This window comes from Barbus barbus, assembly GCF_936440315.1.
Source record: "Barbus barbus genome assembly, chromosome: 14".
NCBI classification, from domain to species: domain Eukaryota; kingdom Metazoa; phylum Chordata; class Actinopteri; order Cypriniformes; family Cyprinidae; genus Barbus; species Barbus barbus.
This window is the reverse complement of record NC_136742.1, coordinates 23,025,051-23,051,846: the sequence shown is the minus strand read 5'-3', so window position 1 is coordinate 23,051,846 and position 26,796 is coordinate 23,025,051. Positions and strand designations below refer to the sequence as shown.

The following is a 26,796-nucleotide window of genomic DNA, read 5'->3' as shown; positions in this document are numbered from 1 at the left end:
AGAGGGAAAAAATCCCATATACTCTTTTATTAGTTTAAACCACAACACAAGAAGTAGTGCAGCCATGGCATCAGGGGCACAATACATGCTACATGTACAAAATAACTTTTAAATTGAAAAAAAAAAAATTACCATTGCATGAATTTGGTGTGGTGCCTACGTAAGTAAAAATTACAATGACAAAGGTTATGCTTGTGTAAAGCTCTTGACACTGGCAGAATGTACTTTCAAATGGAGCACAGAAATGTACATATTTAGAAATCGAGTCGGTGCTCAAAATGTGTAGTTGGTGCAAATGTCTGGATTTAAAACGTAATAACATCAGGGCTAACCTTTAAAACCCTCTGTTGGAATTCTCCTGTAAGAGCAGCATGTAAAAAGTAGGAATAAATACAGTCTTAGACGTTTTAGTTGTCAAGAACTAGTTTGAACAGGTAAAAATTTTTAGGCAAAATCATTATTTTATATCACTTTATCCCTAAAAATTATCTTCATGAATTCATTCCATGTTCAGGCCCCACATAAATCTGCACACTGATATGCAATTTATCACATTTGATGACATTCTGAAACTGCACAGCTCGTAGGTTTAATATGGGAATATTTGTTATGACGTAATACTTCGACCATGAGAATGAATGTATGCTCTCAGATGGATTACATTCGGCCTCTCGTGTGATGTACTGATGCTAGACATAGAAGGTGTAGTAAACTAGCCTTTTCCCATCAATGCATCACAAATCTTTGCAAAGCCAACAAATTATCCATCTAATTCTATTTCACATCTCAAATGTTTCTTTTAAATAAGGCTTGTTATCATTCTCTCTGCAGGATGCAAATGAGGGAAGTACTCTTAAGGCAAACCTAATGGCATGCAAATAAATGACATTTATATTCACCAACAGTACAAGCACATTTGAAGGGAAAAGTTGGATGGACATAAGCTTATCTTTTTGTCCATCCAGACGAGTTGGTAATTCCAGAACAGTTATGATTACCATAAGAATCGGTTCGGTTGATTACGCAGTATATGGTACACATAGCTATAGCATCAGTACAATAAATAGTAGCTCGATTTAATACAGCACATCAATGATGCGCAAGCTCCAGTGGATTCAGAAGGTACTTTGCACACTCTTCACATTTTGGCAGTTAATTTCAACAACTCAATATATATGTATATTAATATTCATATAATTCTATTTGTGCAAGGCGTGGTCTGTGTTTGTGTACGCATTTGCAGTGTATGCATGTATGCGTGTGTGAGAGTGTATTTTTGTGTGTGAAGGTGTTTGTGTGTGCGTATGTGAAATTCGTTAGCAAAGAACATTCTCATGCACACAAGTGTTTCAAACACAGGAAGCGGATTCATTGAAAGGTAGTCCAAGCAATTTTTTATCAGTGGAAATAGCTGCAAACTGAATGGAACATTAATCATTTGTGCAGTCCCTGGCTCTTTTCCGAGACGCTCATTTTTGCAGGTCACACTGCAGCAGTAATACAATGGATGGGTCACTCTTTGCTGCTTCTTTGAACTCTTCCAATGAGATCTGGTCGTCGTTGTTCTTATCCATCTTACTGAAGATTTTGTCGACTCGCTGCACGGGCGTCAGACCGTCCTCGTTCATCTTCATCATGATAACAGTCCCCACCATCTTGTAGATTGCCTTTATGAGAAAATCAGAACAAAGAGAGTAAAAATCCTTCCAAGAGTCAAAGACACACTGAGCTGTGCCACTAATACAGGCAACTTTACTCAAATCCCAATCCCTTTTTAGTCAACTCTATCTCTGACCATGAGAGGGCGACTCACTCCATATACAGACCCACGGTTCTCAACTTCTAGGGAAGCCTCAAGATGACTTCAATTAGGGCAAAACAGGAATGAAAACAATGACTAAAAATCAAGATATTTATAACCAGGATTCCCCGAGTCTTGAAAAACATGAAATCATTTTGAAAGTGAAATTTCTAGACCTGGAAAAGTTATGTAAATTAACAAAATCATGTAACTCCATGGACATTTTTACAATTAATATTCATTTTCTAGTTATGCCAAAAAGTATAGTTTTAAAAAAAATCATTTATCCTTATGCAGAAAATCACAAAAACTGGAAAAGTCAGTGGGCCTTTAAATATTTTTGTGGACAATGAGAACCACTGATATAGAATATATACTGTAATATAGCTTATTCTAGAAGACGGATATTACTGGAGTTTTAATTAGGAAAAAAAAAAAGTAATAGCCAAGTTGAAATAATTCATGAAATAAGGATTCTTCTTAGTTATTTATTTCTTTATGCAAGTAAACAGGAGAACAGACTGAATGGAGTACCTCAATGATCTCAAGCATCTCAACTCGTGTGATTTTGCCGTCTCCGTCCAGGTCGTACATGTTAAAGGCCCAGTTGAGTTTCTGTTCGAAGCTGCCTCGTGATGTGATGGAAAGGGCACAGATGAACTCTCTGAAGTCGATGGTGCCGTCTCCATTCTTGTCAAAGGTTCTGAAAGCGTGCTGAGCAAACTTTGACGCATCACCATAAGGGAAAAACTGAAAAAGAGGAAAACAATACAATTAATCAATGGCACTATATATTTCTTGTTAGTGATTTTTAAAACATATTTAAAATAACAAAAAGCCTGGTCCTTATTGACAAAAGATAGTTAAAAAAAAATATTAATTTTAAAATTAATTTCAAGCTACCCCTCACGTAAACTCTCCATTCTTAAGTCCCTGAGCTTGACCAAAGAATATTTCAGATACGTCTGAAACACTTTTTATAGAAATACACTATCCAACGTTTGGATTGGAAAGATACAAAAAAAAGATATTAAAACTTTTATTCAGCAAATCTGTACTAAATTGATGAAAATTGACATTAAAATATTTAAAATGTTACAAAATGTTCAAATAAATGCGGTTATTTTAATTCAGTGGAAAAAAAAGAAAGAAAAAAAAAGAAGTATCATCGTTTCCAAAAAAACAGCACAACGTTTTTCAGCATTAATGCTTTGAACAGTAATGGCTGTTGAAAATTCAGCTTTACCATGACAGGAATAAACAGCATTTTCAAAAATAAAACATATTCAAATCTAAACCTTTTTTGATTGTAATAATATTTCACAATATTACTGTTTTCTATATTTTTGATCAAATAAATGCAACCTTGATGAGCATAAGAGACTTCTTTCAAAAACCATTCTTACAAACTCCACACATTTGATCTGCATTTTTATTTTTTTATTTTTTTAGTTAAATGGTACTGCATATTAGGAACGGTATAATGATTGTTATTTCTGTTGGTCAGAAATGATCATCTTTACATTTTCTCGCATTATAAACTTGCTTCATTTTAGTGCTGCAAGGCTTTTCAACTATAATTTTGTTACATCAAGCTAAAAACATGAACTTTACAGATAGCACTATGAATAAAGGAGATTTTAGTGGTGGGTGGTGAGCGTATGCGTCTGTTAACTAAGGCCATAAACGCCCAGTACAGTGCCTGCCTCTTTGCAGAAGAGGGCTACAATGCGGACGTGAGCAGCGTAATCAGTCTGTGCCGCTACAAGAGCAGCACACAGGTCCTCTCTGAAGGAGGGCATCATTCCACTCCTAATACTATTACCCTCTCAGTGACTGAAGGCAACAATTATATTCACCTGTTCCCAATGCAGTCCCAGCCAAAGCACTATTTGTCACCTGTTGTGCCCAAAACACCACTGATTTCCAATCTAATGAGCAACAGGGGGGATAAAGGGTTTTTATGCTGGCGCCAAGCTGCAGAGACTCAAGTAAAGTGAAGATTTATAGGCACCATGGACAACAGATATAATAGATCATGTTTTATAAGCCAAAAAGCAAATACATATGAAGGCCCTTTTTGAGCAAAATCAATAGCTGAGAAATGCAGTTTTTTTCACTAGAAATTTGGGAAGCCAGTGTAAATGTTTTTAAACATTATCTAACCTCATATTTGTGTATAGAGTTATTTGGCTGCTAAATATTAAACGATGGAATCACTGGAGTGTGTTGGCAGAGCTGAACTAAGCTAATAAATTCTGAGCACTTAGGAACAGATACCACGCTCAAAGACTGGGAAATGAGATTCTCATAGTTGTCACCAAATGAGAGAAAATTGTGTGTGTGTGTGTGTGTGTGTGCACCTGGTATTCATCACGTCCTGGGGACCAAATGTCCCCACAAGGATAGTAATACCAGTAAATCTTAATCTTGTGGGGACATTTTTTGGTCCCCATGAGGAAACAAGCTTATAAATCATACAGCATAAAGTTTTTTGAAAATCTAAAAATGCAGCATGTTTCCTGTGAGGGCTAAGTTTAGGTGTAGGGTTGGTGTAGGGCAATAGCACATACAGATTGTACAGTATAAAAACCATTACACCTATGGGATGTCCCCATAAAACATGGAAACCCAACATGTGTGTGTGTGTGTGTGTGTGTGTGTGAGTGTGTGTGTGTGTGTGTGTGTGTGTGTGTGAGTGTGTGGCGCAAGGACAGCAAAACCTGAAATCACCTACATAACGGGAGCAGAAAAAGTGCTTCAAATTAAATAATAAACATACTAAATAATGTCTCTTTAAAAACCTCTTTCTCTTTTAGAAACCTACCTGCAAAGCTACAGTACTGTTAAAAGTTTTAGGCACTTGTGTAAAAATGCTGTAAAATGAGGATGCTGTCAAAAATAATGTCATAAATATATTTTCTTCATCAATTAACTTCTATTAACTAAATTAAATCAACATTTGGTGTGATCATCCTTTGCGTTTAAAGCAGGTTTTGCCCTCGGTGCACTTGAGCAGAGTTTCTCATGAGCTTTGCAGGTAGGTCTCTTGAAGCATCTTGGAGACATTCTTCTGGATTTAGTCTGTCTCAGTTTGTTCTGTTTCTTCATATCATTCCAGACAGACTGGATGATGATCATGTGATCAGATCTCTGTGTGGAGCACTGGCTGTTGTCAGACTCCTTGTGCAAACAAAAATCTCACTGGATTATTACAATTAATAGCAAAATGAATGTTTGGAAACGTAAACTGATATTTCCTACTGACACACTACTGCAAAAGATAGAAATAACTGACTTTTAAAACATTTTTTTTTCCCATACTATGTTAATGGCCGTCAATAGTTTAGTTACCAACATTCTTCAAAATAGCTACTTTTGTCTTCAACAGAAGAAAGAAGAAAGAAGCTCATACAGGTTTGGAACAAGTGGAGAATGAATAAATTACAGAATTTTCATTCTTGTTTGAACTATCCCTTTAATACCTCATGCACTTTTTTGCTTCTCAAGTAAATGTATCTGGTTTTAAGGATTTTAAATACTGGAATGTTTCAAATTTACTGCATGTTTAAATTTACTGAAAAACTAGATAAAAATACTGACCAAGTGAATATTTCATCCCAGTGTAACCCAAACTTAACACATTAGAATTAGATATATCCTATGTGCATTGCAGATACTTGAACGCAAGACACCTACTCACAAACCCACTAGCTAAGGCTGATGGGACAGCAGCTGTCTCTGATCTCAAATGATCGAACACAGCGCAACCCTGTGAAGATGCAGAGTGCTCTCGTATATCAAAGAGTTCACACACTGCCAAAGTCCTCCAGAAAACAGAAGCCCTCTGGGATAGCATAGGTCCGGTCATAAGCCCCTGCCAGACTGGCACTGGGTTGAGAAAAGAGAGCTGAGATGGGAAGTAATGCACACTGTGATGTACCCTGCACACATGCAAAATGATTCTCTCATGGGGCTGGTCCTTCTGCTCCATATGGCCTTGCCCTTCACCAAAGTAGAGGAGAGCAAAAGAAAACAAACAAAGTGCAAGTCATGAAGTACTGGAGAGCTGCTGCTGTGCTGCGCGGCCCCCTCCCTAAGTTTCTTCCGTGCGAATCTGGCAGGTTATGAAATGTTTTGTTATGTAAAAGAGAGGGTTTTTTTAAATAACTATCTAGGGCATGGCTGTGTGAAATTCTCAACTTTCACATTACATTAATATTCTACGTTTTTCTTTCTTTTGGATCCAAGCACCGAATGTAGAAATAGATCTTCACATGTGTACTGTGTCAGAAGACATGCTATCACGCGGGAATGCCACCTGATCAAGATCCAAGTATCTGTTATTCTCTGATGGGTGCATAAAGGAGAAGAACAGTAATTTGCAATATTCAAGACAATGCAGAATATCATATCAGCTTATTTGTGTTTTTTTTTATAATCTCGTTTTATAGTGAATTGGTTTGTGTGAAAGGAAGCTAAAAAATAAAAATCTCCCATAATTTACTTACCCTCATGGCTTTCCAAAAAATTGCATACTTTCTTCTGTGAAACACAAAAGGAGACGCAGACTGTACAATCTGCTCTTTTCCATAAGGAAAGTGGATGGTAATTTATCCTGCTAAATTCCAAAAAGTACCATAAATGTAAAGAATCACACAATTTGTGTGTAACACACTATATTTCAAAGTTTGGGGTCAGTATGATTTGTTTTTAAAGAAAATAATATGTCAGCAAGGTTGCATTAAGTAGATCAAAAGTGACAGTAAAGATGTTTACAATGTTGCAAAAGATTTCCATTTCATTTTTTCAAATTAATCATTAATAAATCAAATGTATTAATCAAAGAATCCTGGAAAAAAAGGCATCACGGTTTCCACAAAAATGTTAAGCAGCACAACTGTTTTCAACATTGATAATAATAAGAAATGTTACAAATCAGGTTTTCTGGAGGTTTATGTGACACCGAAGCCTGGGTTAATGGCAGCTGAAAATTCAGCTTTGCCATCACAGGAATAAAATTCATTTTAAAATATATTCAAACAGAAATTTTGAAATTTTTATTAAAAATGATAATATAATTTTTTACTGTAGTTTTGATTAAATTAATGCAGTGCAATGCTCTTGGTGAGCATAAGATATGTTTTTTAAAAAACATTTAAAAAAATCTTAGACTCCAATCATAGTATACGCTTTGAGCTTATATTTCTATCCACTTTTCCTGTATACAACAGAGCAGCTCAGACATTCTTCCTAACATCTCCTCTAGTGTTTTACAGAGAAAAGACGTATTTCTTGGGTTAGACTGACACTGGGGAGTGACTGATAATCAAAGCTTCATATTTGAGTAAAATTCCTTTAATGTATGGATACATACTGTAAACACAATTTAAGTACACCAAAATAATGACAACTTTTTATCTAAAAACACACTTTCAAAACAGCTCTAGAGGAGAGGCTATCTTAATGGTTAAAGATTTGGGATGGTAACTGAAACATTGTAGGTTTGAACCCTGATTCATTAGTTGCCACTGTGTTTATAAGGCATTTAACGCCAAACTGCTCCAGGGTGGCTGTTCCTGTAGTTAAAAAAACCACTTTGGATAAATAGATGTGCTAAATTAATAAAAATAAATAAATGAGAAGAACAAAACAGAAGGTGGGAGAGACTTCCCGTGAGAATACAAGGGTGAGAGAGACAACCCCTTACACAGCTGTTGATTTAAACTGATGTAGGGTGTGAGGCAAACAGCACGATCACAGAAACGCCCTGCAGACAGACTCCAGCCGCTAAAAGCCTGCGTAATCAGAGCACAAGCTGATGCCAGCCTCTGCCCCGTCTCAGCCAGTCTACACCATCCCTGTCGCACTGCTCTTAATGCAAGCCATTTAACAATGCAGAAGTCATGGATTTTTCATTCTAGAATATCAGAGAACCTATTAAATGTGCACAGTGGAATCTAATGCCTGAATATGCAGGATGGTGCAAACAGCAGTGGAATGAATGAAACGTTATTCCCTGTTTGTCTAATTAACCTGACTTCATTTGACAAACGATTTTAAACACATTCAAGGCATAAATTCCACTATTTGGCTAATCTGAAGAAATTTAAAGAAGACGATGAAAACCATCTATACAGGAAAGAAAATGATTAATCACCGATCAATGAATTGTTGTTAATAATTTGAGTGATTATCTTATCGATTTTCGATTAATAAATTTAAGAACACTATAATATTACAGGGTTAGTTCACCCAAATATGAACATTCTGTGATTAATTACTCACCCTCATGTCATTCCAAACCCGTAAGACTTCAGAACTGCCACGCAACTAAAACATTCAAGGCCCAGAAAGGTAGTAAAGACATTGTTAAAATAGCTTATGTGACATCAGTAAAATTGTTGAATAAAGTTGTTATTTTTGTTTTCTTTGTGCACAAAGAGTATTCTCGTAGCTTGTCACGTCTGTAAACATAAAGAAGTTGTCCCGGCTACTAGGCATGTGATGATGATCGCATGTGAGGATCCTGCAGGTGGCGGATCGTTTTAAAGCCTTTTCTCACAGCAGCTAGAATAATTAAATGTATCATTTTGATGGAGGATTGTAATCCAGAAAGGATTATGTGTTTATGAAACACATGTGAATGAAATTCCAGTTTTAAATGTGCTTTCTGATTACAGATAGCTTGGGGATACACAAGATTTGTATTTTAAAGAAAACAAGTTCGAAGGGAGCATAGTTTGGGTTAAAAGAGTAGCTTTTTGGGTTAAAAGAATTTCTTAATATGAAATTCGAATGGCATCACAATTAGATTAGACTGTACAGAAATTTAAATCTACACGTCAATGCACACTATACTCATTGTCACGCAATGCTGATGTTGTTAACATTAATAATTTAAGAATAAAGTATAACAATAATAATAATTTGCTTGGTTTGATGTGATATGAGCTAACCGATCATTAGGTTTAATCACCACTGATAGCGCAATTTATTGTAATGCTTTTTTCCTCAGTTGGTCAGAACAAACGTGGCAGACTTGTTACTTACTTGTTCAGATGACAATATATGGTGAAAATTCTTATTTGGGTCATATATTCCAAGATGTAGGCTAGAATCTGTGATTCTGAAGTACAGTATCCACACTGGCGCTGTGACTGACTGCCACACATTCACTTCAAAACATTAGATTAATCCGTGCTGGAGCACAACCCCACACAAGGAAGATAATTCCCCAAGCAGCTGCAATTCCAGGTTTCAAACAGAGATGGCAGCAAAGAGGCAAAACTTACGGACTGCAGCTTTAATTTAGTTTCTTTTTCTTTTCTTTTACTTTTTAAATAATTTAACATAATCTTAACCATATCTTAAAATTTATATCTGTACATATACTGTTCCTTTGTAGTAATTCAAATTTAGTTTTTTGTAGTTTAGACTGCAAACAAATTGTGACTTATTGGTATTAATAGGCCAGAATTTTTATATCTTTCACTAATCAACTTCACTATTTGACTAGTCTACCATCATGATGCTTATAATTACTTTATTAGTGTGTGATACCGGTGACTCAAACCCATGAACTGTGGCTCTACTAGTCGAACTATAGAAACAAAAGACATCACTGCAGGGTAAAAGTGCGCTCAGCAAGAAATATAGATTCAGATTCCTCTGATTGTCATCAAGACATGCACCACAGGCACATTCCTACAACATCTTAGTCACCATGCAAGCTGTCAACACTGTCATCACACATATAAACCTCCACAGTGTGCAAAGGAGAGACAGCTGTTGAGGGCTCAGCATGCAGTTCAAATCAACTGGCTTCTACAGCAGGTCTGACCTCAGCGGTGATAACACTAACTGGGTGGATGGTAATGCCTGAGCTGGAAGATTGCCATATCTCAACAACACACACACACACACCTAAATGTGCTGTACAGTAGTCAAAACAATCAGACGCCTACTATAAGAAGTAGGCACTCATTTTGACGATCATAATCAATAAACTATGTCTGTTTATTTGAGCTGTTAAGTTCTTAATCAGAATACCTTTTGAAGATATCTGCAATGCGCGCAGTCTCAAGCCCTTGACTAATGCCCATTTTGAGTAGGTCATTATACATCAGTATTAAGAGTTCTATTAAAAGGAACTGGACACTGATAAAGCATCAAATACTGCATACTATAATGAAATACTGCCAAAAAATGTTACAAAGCATTTTATTTGGTCAGGATACACAGCTAATTTTGAAATGCTTTTTTCCAAGTGGTGTAATTATGGTATCCACCAGTAGGGGGTAACGGTGCTTTGCTAACTATCCAGACATTAACCCTTTCAATGCGACAAACACTAAAAGGGTTCATTCACTCTTAAAAAAAAAAAAAGAAAAAAAAGACAACCATTAAATTGTAGTGTTTGTTAAAGCCTCATTTTAGCAATGGTTATGTACTATTAGGCTAATAGAAATTATTAATATTTTGAATTTGCTTTTTTATATATATTTTTTTTTTTTCAGTCATAGTCATTTTGTTGTGCTTTTGGCATTTTTTATTAGTTTTCAGGGCCGTGCACAGGGGGGTGGCCCGGTGACTAGAGCCACTGCCCCTCTGCCCTCATCGCCTGAGGAGCTCCTCTCACCAACCCTCCACTCCACTACCCCAGCTCAAAGCGTTCTGTTACCGCTCCGCTAATAGGTAATGCACTACGATGCATTACAGGTAATGCACTATGTTAACAGGTAGATGCACTAGTAGTGGTTGATCTGTTATTATGGCGAGATATCCACGCCCCTAAACATGACACAGAACAAAAAGAAACGTGATTGGTTACATTACCTATCAGTCATATGGCCTCTTGGGTGGGTCTTGGCCATTCAAAGCAGCCAAAGTTCCCAGACCTTCAGCCGTCAGTCTGAAGGTCTGGCTACGCGAAACTAGGTGTGTTGAGGCAAGTTGGAGCTAAACTCTGCAGGACATCGGCCCTCCAGGACCGAGTTTGCGCACCCGTTTTAGCTGATACTAGTAATTTATAACACATCATATTTATAATATTTTATAGAAACCATATTAATAGTAGGCCTTTAAATAGTTAAAAAGGTAATATAAATGTTCTAAATGAGTTGTTTATTAGAATATAAGGTTACACTTTATTTAAGGTGTCCTTGTTGATACAGTGTAATTATACAAGTACTGAGTAATATTAATTACATGTACTTACTGTATAGGGTTTAGGATTAGGATTACTTGCATGTAATTATGCATAATTAATTGTTATTATAATACTAAGTAAGTACATGTAACGTGTAGCAAGGACACCTTAAAATAAAGTGTTACCGAATATAAGATAGATTTATATAGATTTATGCTGTATAATATTAAATTTAATGTCTAATACTTAGGCTATACTTCCATTGAAGATGAGGCAGAAGCAGGCTCAGAGAGTGAGGGAGAGCCCACTCTATCAAAACATCTACAATAAAGTCTGAAATTATTGCAGAGTATTCTCTTTTAATTGTATGTTTGTTACAACTGGATAATTTGTATTAACAAGCACCCACCCCCTTAGTGCCCCTTTTTTTGGTTTGGGCCACTGCCCCTCAAAATTTCTGTGCACGGCCCTTATAATTTTAGTAATTTTAGTACTTCAACATAAACTTATTTTATTTCAGTTAGTTTCCAAAATAACATTTCTCGTTTTCATCTTATATTTATATTTTATATTATTTTATCTGTATTTCTGCAAAGGTGCTGCAAAAATAATCACTTTAAAAAACACATCCACCACCTCCTCTGTCTTGGCTCAATTGCCTTGGTTTCAATAAAAACCCCAAATTCATTCCACTGGTTGACTGAGAAGTTCACATGTCAGGCTTCAGTGTTTTGAAAGCATCACAATGTTTTCTTTAGTATGAAGTCAACTTAAGAATGGCTTATTTACTGTTGTCTCTAAACTAGTACACAAAACAATCACTGATAACAGCACATGCTGTCAGCACACTAAAATAAGTTTGTCTCTAAATGTATCCTTTTTCAAGTATTATCACTGAAAATATTAAAGCTAAAACAAAAACATACCTTCTTAACATAAAAAAATGACTTCTCCTTTAAAGATGAAAAATGACCCACTTTGTCACAGAATATAATAGGCTTCACAACCCAAGAAATGCACCAAGAAAATTAATTGCACATGACTGATTCTCATCCAAAATTTTAAAAGCCTCTTTCTTCTTTTACAGCAAAGTGCTTCTCTTCAAGCCCATGAATCATGAATAAACAATGTCCTATAATTTATGCAACCTTTCCTTCCCCCCCCCAACATACACAAATTACTTCACGACAGGCCAAGGAAAGCGTTCAGAAGGTGAATGCCACTAAGACATGATGTCATCCTCCTACTGAGAAATGAGTGAAGTTAAAAAAACTCTTTTATTCTGCAAAAGGCAGTGTGCCATCTGCACTAAATTTAAATTAGCATGATAACGAGCATCGCTAAACTCAGATATGGATTATGTAAACTGATGGTGGCATGCTGTTCTGGGTTCGGCCTGCTTTTACACTGCAAAGCAAATTCAAGCTCCTCAGATCAACAGTACCTTTTGAGTTGCTAATAACTGTCTAATTATCCTGGGAATGATTGAGTAGTAATGACATGTTATGGCAATAAATGTCTAATTAGCCATTTCTGGGACATAATCCACATCCTTACATATTTATCTAGAGACATTTCATGCAAATGATCAAATAAACTGTTTGCATATCTCCTATGATTTTTTTTCTCTTTGCAGTCAGTTTTAGGTTTGGTTCTTAAAGCCATGTTTGAATTGCCTGGGGAGGTTTGTTTCAGGCATTGGCATGGCAATTGCAATGTCATTGCATGTGAGTCATGATACAGATTAACCCAGTGGTTTATCTGGATTTCCTCTGTTGGTTGTAGTTGCACTGTAATACTTGATGTGATTAGTGTGCTTGATGTGTGCAAGCAGTGCAACTATGAGAATTACATTTTCAATAGCCAGCAAATCTACAGTGACTGCAACATAACAGATACACTTTACAAACTTACATATTTTCAAAACCAACTACTCATTGGGTTGCCTAAATAACTAGTCAATTATTTGTTCTTAAGGGAGCCCAGAATAAATTAGGCTGGCAGTTCGGCAGAGTCTAATGAAATGGAGCACAATAAAGGGCCCTCAAAACACGTTTTACATTTTTTTTTAATTAATATTTGTAATTTTCTACATTAATTTGATCAAAAGTGAAAGTAGAGACTTTTCAAATAAATGCTATTCTTTTGAACTTTCTATACATCAAAGACTCATGTATCATATCGTATCCACAAAAAAATTAAGCAACACACTTGATTTCAACATTGATAATAATCAATGTTTCTTGAGCACCACATCAGCATATTAGAATGATTTATGAAAGATCATGACACCGAAGACTGGAGTAATTGATGCTGAAAATTCAGCTTTGCATCAAGGAATAAATTGCGTTATAAAATCTATTTATAAATACAAAACAGTTATTTAAAATTATAATAATATTATTGTTTTCACTTAATTTCTGATTAAATAAATGCAGCCTTGGTGAGCATAAGAGACTAGTTATATTGTACACTATATACTCTGTATATAACAAATGTTTTTAATTGTATTAAGAATAAAAAAAACTAAATGCACTCTTAAAGAGAAAAATTACAATCTTAGTTTGACTTTTGCCTCAATGGTTTTGCTTCACTTTTAGATGGCAGCACATTATCTGCATCCTCTAGGAACAATAAAATATTTTTACCCTTGTTAAAGTTGATTCTTAATATAGAAAAAGCCCAACAAAATCCATTATTATTAGTCAGTTTTGCAAGCTTGCAAGCTACAACATACATATTAAAGGGATAGTTCACCCAAAAATTTAAATTATCTCATTAATTACTAATTCCAAAATCAAAAGACCTTCATTCATCTTCAGAAAACAAATTAAGATATTTTTTGATGAAATCCGAGAGCTTTCTGAACCTGCATAGACAGCAACGCAACTACCATGTTCAAGGCCCAGAAAGGTAGTAAAGACATTGTTAAAATAGTCCATGTGACATCAGTGGTTCAAGGTCTTACGGGTTTGGAACAACGTGAAAGTGAGTACTTAATAATATAATTTTTATTTTTGGGTGAAATATCCCTTTAATACACTGTATGATTATATAACTGCACGCTGTAGCCAGTCCGAACTAACCTTTCAGCCTAACACATTCTTCCTATGATCCAGCGTATCAGAACAGCTCCAGATAGCCCTTAGGCCTCTACAGCGCAATGCATTTCAACAAGCAGATAATAAGGTCTCATAGGAACAGGACTAAGTTAACACAATATCCTGAGAAGGCGGGTTAGCACCACAAACTGAGTTGACTTCACTAACACAGGGGTCATGGATAATCACCCTCCCCCTGCACTACTGATTAAATTATATGGGCAGTGTGCCCAAGGGATAATTGAGCTTGGCTGGCACTAGCCTTCCATTACTACAATGGCCCCCAATAGCATTATGTAAACACTTTTTATTCCTAACTGTTCACTTCGGATCTGATTTGGAATGGGGGAAAAAACAAACTGTTCATTTATTTTCATGAACGGTCAGGGTTGATTTAAAGCCCAATACAGAGTGCCGCTGCAATGCAATTTCCTTAATTCTCTCGAAATGACAGATTTGATATTTCTGAGAACTGCATTTATTTTCAGTGCAATCACATTTTTAATTTACAGCTGAGGACTCAATAAGTTCAGCATTTGTAATGAGGGTTGAATCAACAACACCCCATAATAGTTCTGCTTCAGTGAACGTTCACAACTACCATCAAGAAAACAATAATTTCATGCTAATGCTTCTTGAGCTTGAGTTACACTGTATTTGTTCATGACTACTTTTTACACTCTGCAATTCAATTGCCCTTTGTAGAGTGATTGGAGTGGAGTGTTCAGGGCTGGTAATCCAAAGGTTGCATGTTCTGACCCCACTGGGAGTGACCTTTGAGCTGGTCAGAGCTGTTGTCCCCGTGAGCGAGGCAATTAACCCTAGGTGAATATGTCAGATAAAATAGGAATCACAAGCCCCCTTTCACATGTCCGGCCAATCAAAGCCCTCCTCTGAATGATGTATGATGCATTCTCATCCCAACTAACCACAGATTACAGGCAAGCACTGCACTCTGCCAGCAGGAGACCTTGAGGTGACATTGGGAAGAGAAGCACCGAGCTGCTGTAGTGACCGCCAGTTAATCAAGAGAAACAACAAGAGCATTTTCCACCCATTCAGCTCTCGCACGTCACAGGAAGTCATAGGAGGCAGACTGCAGTCAACACATGAACACACATGCTAGCCTTCCATTGTTGGTAAAGAAAAGATCCTCCATTGGATGCAATACGTGTGAGCAAAGGGTGGGAGGGCAACAGGGGTTAGAGCCCCAGCCATTCTTATTCCATATATCAGGACATGCCAATCTATAAAATAAAATCCATAATAGGTCATTAATGTAAAATAATAATCAAAATATTTTGTATGTTGTGCTGACCAATACAGCAGTCTTAGACATACTGAAACAGTTATGTAAAATCAAGCAAGTTTTCAGTTAATTAAACTAGGATGGCGGGTGAAGGTGCCTTCCTCACATTTGGACACTGATGCCTTTTATAAATTGTCATGTATACCTGAAACCGAGTGACACGACACAACACAACTAGAAGCCTCTCATATGATACTGTGGTCATTAGACATTGTTCTGTTGGTTTTAGTTGGTTTTGACTGACCCAATACAACAACACTGTCTCAACTAATGGTGTGAGTTTGGGGTGGGTCTATCTGTTTGACTGACCAGTGGAAAACATGGGGGTGTGTTCAGTTCGATTAATTATTTTTGCAAATAAGTTTGGTGATGCTAGCAGCAAAAAATACACATTTCACCTTAAAGTTATATAAATGTAGTTAGTTAGATATTTTTAAGTTGTATTTGCTAATTAATTTTATTAATGTGATTTTACCGTAACTGCAGAAACCTCGGACCCTGTGCATATCACTGATACACTATTGTTATGCTCATTGGCTCAAGAGTATCACTTTTGATATTATGTTCATTCTGCAAAATTAATACACTGTCCAATAATATTAAAACAGTTTTAATGTGTGAGTCATACACAGCCTTTGTGAGACGAACAACTATTCTTCTTAAAAAAGCCATTATTATGATGATAATTATTATTAAATACGTCAATGTGAAAAAACTGCTAATTAATTGTTAGTCTGAATTAACAATGATTTATGATAATGATACTAGAAATATGAAAAAAAAATGCAACTGAATAATAAGGCTTGTTATCCCTGATAGGTCATCTTACAAGAACTGTGGATGGGGAATAAGATGGCGTCCTATTGATCGCAGGGAGGCAATTTGTCTCCTTATCCAAGACAACCTTGTGTGACACCGAGGTCCTCCATCTTCTCAACAAAGCTATCATTAAACAAAATGGATACTTCAATAAATCCAGAGTACGTAGGTCATTCATTATTACATTCCGTCACAAGGGACGACTCCCCCCGTCTGCTACTGTACTTAAACACACATGGACAGTCGTTCAGCCTCACTTGCCACATGTCACCATCTGACAATAAATCCTTTTGGTTGATTCACTTTGTTACTGCATGTAATCTGATTTACCGCAAAACTATGAATCAGCCCCGTTAGTTTTTTCTTCAAACTTCCTCACACCAAAATCTACGACAGAAGACCATTTAAAAAAAAGGAGAATCAAACTTTCCTCTTTTAGGTCTACTCTATATTTGACAGAAAATCTAATTAAACACAAGAAGGGATGAAAAATTACCACGACACGGTTAAAGTAACATGCTATTTAAAGTGATGTCTTCTTTGTGCTACAAATTAAGCACTAGACACTCTAGAAGCCTGCTTTGATTTTTCTGGAATCTTTGTACACACAAAACCAAGAGCAAAAAAGAAACAGGTCCAGACAGCCTATGCATGTTTTTCATGCTCAGCATGGGAAAATGAAAGTGTGCTAATTTTAGAAAATCTACTGGTTCAACTTCAATGATGTGCCTGCTGTAACAGAATGTGTGTGTGTGTGTGTGTGCACCTGGTATTCATCACGTCCTGGGGACCAAATGTCCCCACAAGGATAGTAATACCAGTAAATCTTAATCTTGTGGGGACATTTTTTGGTCCCCATGAGGAAGCAAGCTTATAAATCATACAGCATAAAGTTTTTTGAAAATCTAAAAATGCAGCATGTTTCCTGTGAGGGCTAAGTTTAGGTGTAGGGTGGGTGTAGGGCAATAGCACATACAGATTGTACAGTATAAAAACCATTACGCCTATGGGATGTCCCCATAAAACATGGAAACCCAACGTGTGTGTGTGTGTGTGTGTGTGTGTGTGTGACTGTATGGTTGATCGACAAAAGAGGGCAGTGACAGAAAAACATAAAATAACTTACAGAACCCCATCAAATGTCTTGATGAGCAGTTTTTTTCTACTTCTATTGATATAGTTTCTTCATAATACGAGCATGTTTGGTGGAACATTACAAGAGTTTGTCTGTTATTTTAAAATTGTGATTATTTTGTTTCTTTATCTGATAGAATTACAAATAAAACTAAAAATTCATTATTTAAAAAATGGATTATTACAACTAAATTTAAGTAACAAGTATTATTATATTAAAATTACACTAATAATTATGAATTAATCAATTAATCAATTTGACTCATTTTCTGGAAAACAAATATTTGTTGTTAACACTTTACAATAAGGTTCCATTAGTTAATGTTAATTATTGTATTAAATGACATTAACTAACAACAAGCAATACATTTGTGACATGTATTAATCTTTGTTAATACTGTTCATTTTTAGTTCATGGTCCATTAAATAATATTAACAGATACAACTTTTGCTTTAAAAAAAATTACTGTATTAAATGTCTAAATCGACATTAAGAATAATAAAGCCTTTAGGATTATTTTTCATTGTTAGTAACTAATGTTAACAAATGGAATATCACTGCTAAATGTTACAATTGTTTTAAATCAGATTTGTATAAACTAAAGTGAGTTTTGTCAACTTTCAGAACTACACAAGCATACAGGTGACTTCAAATATTAGACCTTGAATTAAAAAAAAGGATTCACACATTCATGTGATAAAGAAACCTTCACATTATCATCCATCAAATCAAAGAAATCTTCACATTTACCCAGAATTGGACTTTAAGATGTCTAGCCACATCATTGTCTATGCCACACCAGGGCCGCAAACCAGACGTCATCCTGTCATTCCACATTCATGTGCTGTGAGATCAGATCAGGACTGATGTTCGATCCACCACAGCTCTCCGTTTGGCCACAAGATGATGGTCTGAGCTGTCTGGTGAGAGTGATGTAACAAACTGGTGTCAAAGAGGAGCACGCTGGAATCCTCTGGTAAAGATAATGTCTCCTGCATATACCCCCATCCCCCTTCTACTCGAGAGATTTACTGTCACATTTTTGTGTCCTACCAACCACCTCATCACTGACCGTGTATGTCATCTCTTTTAGCCAATTAGAACTGGACACGCAGCATTCAAGTGCTTCATTCAGCACAAACCTAAAGTCCATTACACAGCACCTCATCACTGTTGTCACAGCATTAACATCTGAAACTGCAGCAAACAATCAAACACCAGCAGACAAAAGGATCACTTTACTGACACCATGTACAGCATTCACTTCTGGATACTATTGGCAGATTAATCACAGAGGCCTTGCATCCTTAAGGTTAATAATTTTCCATATACTGTAGTCAGTGTGGCACTGAACAGATATGCACTGAGGTATTTTGCCTTGGAGTAAAATGCTAAGAATAGAATGGGAACTTTGCCACATATTGTCTCATTAAATAGCCAGCCATTTTTACAACTCCACGTTCCATTCCATTAATTACAATTTTATGTACGCTCACCCAAATCAATACATAAGACAGTGTAATTCTATTCCAGTTCATAAACTGTCCTGATATTTTCTGTATGTCTGTTGTTTAAGATGCACTTGTTATCAATAGGTGGATTTATGTGATCGACCCCAAAAACGATTACTGTACAAACTGTATCAAATATCTGCAGATAATACAGAGAGCGGTTAATTTATCCGTAGAACTGATCTCATCCCCAGTCTAGTCTGGCAACCTATTATTGAAAAAGCATGAATCATTGAAAAGATGCTAAATTTAGCTACCAATATGGCTTCCACAAAAACAGAACGAGAGACAATGCCAGCAGCCTCCCAAGCTTTCCCATACAATTCATGCTCATTTCTGGGCTCAAATTATTCCCTCTATAACTCTATATAGAAGAGCTCAGATTATTGCCTCCACATTTATAGAAAAACTATACTGGTACAAAGATAGCATCGCAACTACTTTGAACGTGACAAGTAGTATGGACATTTTTTTTATCCACAAAAAAATTTAGCAAAAAGTATTCATTCTAAATAAAATATCTGAAAACACAGTTATTGGTTCGTGCTGATAGTGTAAATAAAAAGATTATTATATCACATAGTAAATCAGTGTTATTTTACTATCATTCAAATACTATTGTAGTTTTTGAATAGATTTTTTTATATTTTATGCTTTCATGTTCATTTTAAAGTTTTAGTAATTTTGTATTTTTGTCATTTTTTCATTAGTTTTTAAATATGTCTATGTAGATATTATTTTTATTTCAGTTTTAGTTATGAGAAATGTTGTCTTGTTAACTATTATGTTATTAAATTTCAAGATTAAGCAATGCTACACAAGTCGAAAATTATTCTGCAGTTTACAAAAAAAAAAAAAAGAAAACTCATGCCACATTAATTAAATTAAAAAAGCAAGTAGGATAATTCGTCACTGACCAAAGCCAATCACAAAACACCTCCTCCCAGTATCTCTATCCCAAGCATTGTAAGTGTCAGCGCATACACACACACACACACACACAAACAATCATTCAGTCCAGTCCGCAGGAGCTCAGTGCCCTGCATGCGAGGCCATCCATTTCCTCTCCCTTGGATGTTAATAAAACTATCTCATTGATATCCTTTTGCTGTAAAACCCACCATCCCTGATCACTAAAATGCTTGGCCTATAGCAGGTTTCTGTTATTTATTTTCATTTCAAGCCAATCTGAAACATTGTGGTTTCTGAGCAAAGCAGTGAAACGTGTGGTTATTTACTTTGGCTGTTAGTAGAATAATATCTTGCATAATGTCTTTACATAATTCATATTCATATTATGCAGCAGGTAGTGTCATGTTATAATTGGAACTGCAAGGCTGTACAGTAGTAGATACACTCAGCAGACAACGTGTTATCTGCAGCAAAATGTTTCCTTGCCAGACAGTCAAAACTGTAATATATATCCTCACAAATCTAAATGACTAAACTACTAAAGAGAGTAAAACCCGTTATGACAGCAACTGTTGGTGTTTGACATGCCATAAAGAAACCAGCCGTATGAATAGCCACCTAGCGTAGCCCTGGAGATCTGAATTGAGTTTGGTGCCAGTTATACATCAGACTATCCAACTGAATGACTCAGAGGGCTCTTCCAGTCACTTGTAAATCAAATGGCGCATCGGATGCATTCCTCAGTGACCTCTTCAGTCTGGAGCAAGACCAACAAAAAGCCAGTGTATCACAGAGCGACTAGTATCCCTACCTTAACATACAGCTGCTGGAACTCGTCCAGGTTGAGTCGGCCACTGGGGCAATCCTTCAGGAAGCCTTTGTACCACTGTTTGAGTTCATGTTCATTAAATTCTGTGTTCTTCACCAGGTCCTCCATTACCTCAGGGGTCAGCTTGCTGTTCTGTTTCCCCATGGTGTCTGCAAGGCACAGAAATCAAAATAGCTGTGATTTCACTCTGCCTGGAGCTGTAGTTCATTTTAACAGCGTGAACTGTATAAACTATATAAAGGTTGTTCTACAAAACTGAGGCCATTTGTGTCCCTCCCATATACTACCATTCAAAAGGTTGGGGTTGGTAGGTTTTTTTAAGTTTCTTATGCTGACCAAGTCTGCATTTATAATCAAAAATGCAGTAAGTATTATTATTTTAAGATGCAATTTATCCCTGTGATGGAAAGGTAAAATTTTTAGCATCATTACTCCAGTCTTCTGTGTCGCGTGATCCTTTAGAAATCATTCTTATAAGCTGATTTGGTGCTCAAAAACATTTCTTATTATCAATGTTGAAACCAGTTGTGCTGATTAATATTTTTATGGAAACTGTGATACTTTTTTCAGGATTCTTTGATGAATAGAAATTTCAAAAGAACGGTATTTTGAAAAACAATGTTTTTAGTGGCACTTTTGATCAGTTTAATAATTTACGCCACTGAATAATAAAAAAAAAAAGATCATTTAAACTTTTTATCTCACAATTCTGACTTTTTTTTCTCATAATTGCATGATACAAACTCGCAATTTTGACTTTTTTTTCTCAGAATTGCATGATATAAACTTGCAATTGCGAGTTATAAAGTCCAAATTGTCAGATATAAACTCGCAACCCTGAGAACATATAAGCCCCCCCCCCCCCCCCCCCCCCCTCAAAATTGGACTTTAACTAGCAATTGCAAGTTTATGTCACGCAATTCTGAGAATAAAAGTCAGTGAGTTTATATCTTGCAATTCTCACTTAACACGCAATTGCGAGTTTATATCTACAATTCTGTGAAAAAAAGTCAGAATTGTGAGATAAAAAGTCGCAATAACCTTTTTTTTTTTTTTTTCTTTAGTGGCAGAAACGGGCTTCCATGGTTTAAACTAGGGTTGCAAAAAGGTGACAACTTTCCAGTAAATTTTGGAAACATTCCAGAAATTTTGGAAACTTCTGATTTTTTGGAATCTTCCGGGAATTTTTGGAAATTTTCCACCTCTTTGCAACCCTAGTTTAAACCATCCTTACTGAATACATTATAAATTTCTCTCAAAAAGTACAAAACATTTACTGACCCAAAACTTTAGTATAAGTATTAACACTTTTGCATTTATAAACCCAGACAGAACATTTAAAACCTTACAAAACTCACATTCACTTCCCACATCATAATCATAATCACCTTCAAAATCAAACATGAAAAGGAACCTGTTTCACAGAATGGACCATACATTTTTTTTAAATAAGTGCCAGCTCAAGAAGGCATCCTTTTATAGCTAAGTCTGGATTCAAGGTTTCTTCTTTATCTTAAACATTCTATGGAGTATACTGTATACAGTATATATTGTCAAAGTACTACACAAATTGAATTGAATTTGAGAAAATGGGATATTAAGCTAAGCGCACAAATATTAATATACTAAAGGTACACTGCAAGCGGGAATACTCTTTTCATAATTAATATTATGGCTATAATAGAACTGCAGTTGAACAAATATGATGGCTTGAGTGAGTCATTGTGGATTATATAATTTCATGCTGGCTGAATACATTTAAAGGAGGCTTAGATCAATGGGACAAACACACCAAAATTCTGGAGCTTCTAGTGCAGTGTTTTTCTTGAAAGATCCCATCATTTTCATTAACACAAAGCCATTCACATAGTTGTCTTAGCACAGGGAAAATGAAAAAGCACCTAGAGAATATTCCAGAATACACTGTGTCAGTACATAATACCTCACAAGGCATGAGAGCAATCTCAAAAGAAATCCCCTATTTCAGCTTATAATTATCATTATAAATTTGTCTGTCCCTTTGGAGGACGAGCAGTGTTTTATCCTGCCCACATTCTTATAAGAGCGGCCCCTAGCACTTTTTCCCCTAGATGGCTGTTACACACCGTGTGTGTGCGTTACTGTCAGGAAAATGGGTTAATTAAACCAAGCATCATTCGCATAATTACCAAAAGGTCATCACATCCTAAACTTCAACGTGACATTTCCTACATTTTTTTGCTAATTGAAAAAGCCCACCCTTCTGTAACATTAATAAAGGATACAATGAAAGCAGAGAGAGAGATGGAATGCATGGCAGCAGTGCTGCGGATGAAATGCTGAGTAATTCTGCTGCTTTTTAATTTATTCACCGCTACTAAATCATAGAGATGAGCTCTCATCACATTCATAGAGGCTCACGTAAACACTTTATGAGAACATTGTGCTTCAAAGTTCATTACAATTAATTTTCAGTCTGAGACTGACAAACGAGCAGCGATGCTGACGATAATGAGTACTAATTTAGTTTCCCACACAACTGCATTTAATTTTCAATCAAATGGCTGAGTAAAAGACATGCATCTTGACTGTTCTCTAAAGACAGGGATGCAGAAAATACTACTAAACTAACATTTACACATTTTAACTTGGTGAAAATTACGCCACCAAGCCTGGATTGTGAGCCGGTGCGCTTTTAAAGGTAGGAGCATAACCCGTCTTGAGCTGCAGACTGCATTGAAGGCCCAAGTCCTTGGGGAATACCCCTCTTTATGAGGGATCCACCCATGAGAAAAAAGCTCAGCATAGCAAATTCAGCTGCCCTGAAACTGACTATGAATCAGCGATAATGCATTGCCGTATAGCTTGTTCCCATTCTGTGAGTGTGATTTATGATACCAAACTAATTAGATGATCAGCATCATTCCTAATTGAATCCTCATCCAGCTGATCCCTCCAATGTCAATGATTTACATGATTTCTGTCAAGTCACAAAATTGAAGGTTCAAATGATCCAATAATTGGTCAACAGGATTGGTGGAAACGTTTTGTTCTCTTCATTTCACTGATTTACAATATTTCTACCAATTGAGGATGGAATAGTTTACTCATAAATTAAAATTCAATCATCATTTACATCATTTTTCTTCTAAAATTTCAATCGCACACAAAGCTATCTTTTGGGATTTTTTACAGCCCCTGGTCACATCTATATTTTCAGATCAAAACTGTTTTCTTTTGTCGTTCAATTGAAGAAAAAGTCATGACAGAATGTTCATTCTTGAGGGATAGTTCACTCAAAATTGAAACTTCTGACCTTGTTTACACACCCTCATGTTGTTCCAAATCAGTATAACTTTCTATTTTTTCTGTGGAACATAAAAGAAAATATTTTGAGACACAGTGTTTGTCACAGTGTTTTTATTCATAAAATGGAGGTCAATGGTAGCCAAAATTGTTTGGATACCAAAATATCTTCGTTTTGTGTCCCACCAAAGATAGAAAGTGATTTGGATTTGGAACAAAATGAGGGTGAGCAAATGTTGACAGAACAATCATTCTTGGGTGAACTATCCCTTTAAATTTAGACGGCCATCTAAGCTCTCCAAATTTAAACTTACTTTCCATAAACTCTCCAGAGAGGAATTTCCATGTGCTATAGCAATGAGAAACAACTACAGAAATTACAAATGCAATACTAATTTCCAATTACTACTGTTAAATCTTTTTAAGAGCACCCCAGCATGTATGCATGAGAATCTTTTGTCTCAGGGCTGTGAAAAGTGTCCAAAACTAAGACTCATTTCAAACTGATTCCAACATTTAGGATTTCATTTGCCCAGTATAAATAATAATAAGATGCAAAAATTAGATAGTGCTACTTGTTGCATCATTCTAGACGAACAAAAAATGTAGTGTGAAGGTCCTTGCACACTGAGTCCGAAATTTTAATTTTTCTTTTTTTTTTTCGTATTCGTCATCCTTTCCATGACCAACGAAAGTTTCGGAGGCAGTGTGTAAACATGATTGACACAACGTGAGGTTGTATATATTTTTTAGCGTGCCAAAAATTTGGACTAAAACTTCGGACTCAGTGTACAATGACCTTAAGATTGAACAATAAGGTCCATCTGATCTACTGATACTGTTGAATAGAATTGGTCACTGCAGGCTATAAAAGGAACTGAAGAGCCTGTCTACCTAAAAAGCAATAGTCCACTTCATTTTCCATTTAGGCTGCATCAGTGCTATTTCTGCTGCAACAGGAGAGCAGAGAGAATACTCTGTCCCCTGTGACTATACTGTGCAGGTTGAATCGATCTCTTAAAATGATTTTGCCTTTTCACGCTACACTGCTGTACTGCAGATAGATTAAACTGATCTTTGGCATACACATGGACGATCAGTGGTTCATCCAAAGAAGCAGCGGCGCGTTGGAGCACACAGCATATTCTGATCTGTGTGTATATGTTGAGCTCATCTTATGTTTGCGCCACAGAAAATGCTGTGTTATGATCACAACAATGTGTTATGTTGTACAAGCATTTGTGTCATCTAAGAACTGATTAGCAGGCGTTATGATGACTATGCAAACTGAGCCCTGTCCAGAGATCAAAAGGCGTTTTAAACCCAGACTCGACTCATCTCAACAGTGTTCCCATCCACACGAGCCTGACAGATTATGTCACATGTGAATTTATCCAGCCAAATGATTTAGCACATCCATCTTAATCAGACAGTCACATTATATAACAAACATTTCCATTATTTAATTATTTTACAGTATGACCTTCAGAGTGTAAGATTGTAGGTAATTGATAATAGGAAATACATGCTTAAAATTTGACTACGCTGTCATTTCTGCTCTGTCAGCCTTGTACATTATGCATATATTCTGCAGTGTATAAGAAGCTGTATTAGCAGTTAGGACAGTTGTAAGTACATTTTTTTTGAACAATCCTTAAATAATCTTGTTGGAATTTCATAATCCTAATCTGGAAGTAATATAAATTGGAAATTCCTATAGGATTCCATCATAACATAAAACAAAAACTAGATATTTAGAACAAACTGTCCAAATGCCCCTGTAGGACATCAAAATGAATTTAAAGGAAATTTTCAGGATTTCAAAGCTCCTTTTTAGGGTTCAGAAGCAAAATACAATACAAGCAACATTCTGATTATGACACAATAATGAAATAAGACATAATCAAAGAATGATTGTATTTGATTCTTAAGATTCTGTATTCTTTTAGAATCCTTTCGGGTTGGTTGAAAATTACAATACAATTTCTCACCTAGCCCAAGAATGACACACAGTAGATAGCTACGTAAAACACACAGCTGTCACAGACGTGTACACCTGAGGCCATTGTCAACTAATGTCCATTTATTTGACAAGGCAAGCTCACATTTTTTTTACTTCAACTTTACTGCTGTGTCCTCTGGTACCTCTTTGGATGTTTTTAACTCATAATGGCAGTGGTAAAATCACCACACAGTATATTGCTAACAGCCCATTTGAATAATCTTCACACAATAAAGTGGATTAATAGGTGAGGGGTTTGTCTATACAAAAGTATTCTCAAATATAATAATTATACACATTTCATCCTCTGGGATGAATCAATGCATTGCAATGGTGCAGGTAGGCTAGATGAACCAGCTCAACCATCGTCACGTCAATCCATAAACGACTTTATAAAGGTTTCTTATTCCAGCGAAAACACATAGTCATTGAGGGACTTACCGATACGGAGAGCCAAAAGGAGGTCTGACGATTCCTGCTTCGGGCGACTGTAAAACGTAACCGGCTGACAGCTGCGGTGAGGTTTCTTTGGGGTGAAAGGGAGAGACGCAGCGATTACTGCAGCGAGGACAGTCCACGCGCAGCGCTCGAGGTGATGTGACGCTATAGATATACAATAGAGCTCAGCGTCGGTCTGTGTTCATCACCACCAACCTATCTCGTGTTTTCACAGTGCACCGCGAGCTCTGCTGTGGTGTGTGCTCTTTTGAGTGTGCGCAAATTGTGCCTCTTCTCGCTCTGACCGAACTCGGATAGAGCAATGATAGAAAATGACATCAGCAAGTGAGCTAGATGTGAAAGTCCACGCATTCCGTATATTTTTTTTCTAGTATTTAATTATTTGATTATTTATCCATTTTATTATTAGCCTATTATTTATTTATTTTAATTAGCCAATGTGTTACTAATACAATTGCTTTCAAGGGGTCTATTTTTGAAAA

General features: G+C 36.2%; 1 protein-coding gene across 1 annotated transcript; it reads right to left on the bottom strand.

Annotated features, from left to right (window-relative positions):
• On the bottom strand, nucleotides 1–26,595 carry LOC306880197 (visinin-like protein 1). Its single transcript, XM_079433555.1, has 4 exons — nucleotides 26,297–26,595; nucleotides 20,551–20,717; nucleotides 2,336–2,551; nucleotides 1–1,667 (listed from the first exon to the last, which is right to left on the bottom strand). The coding sequence occupies exons 2-4, from the start codon at nucleotides 20,710–20,712 to the stop codon at nucleotides 1,470–1,472; spliced, it is 576 nt and encodes a 191-aa protein (XP_079289681.1). The 5' UTR covers nucleotides 20,713–20,717; nucleotides 26,297–26,595; the 3' UTR covers nucleotides 1–1,469.
• Nucleotides 26,596–26,796: the final 201 nt, after the last annotated feature.

Bases quoted from the DNA above. Each gene is read 5' to 3' on its own strand.
- LOC306880197 (XM_079433555.1), bottom strand. From the start codon at position 20,712: ATGGGGAAACAGAACAGCAAGCTGACCCCTGAGGTAATGGAGGACCTG. The intron at 2,552-20,550 runs GTAGGGATACTA...CCTCTTTTTCAG, and splicing joins TCCAGCAGCTGTATGTTAAG to TTTTTCCCTTATGGTGATGC. The intron at 1,668-2,335 runs GTACTCCATTCA...TTTCTCATAAAG, and splicing joins AGATGCTTGAGATCATTGAG to GCAATCTACAAGATGGTGGG.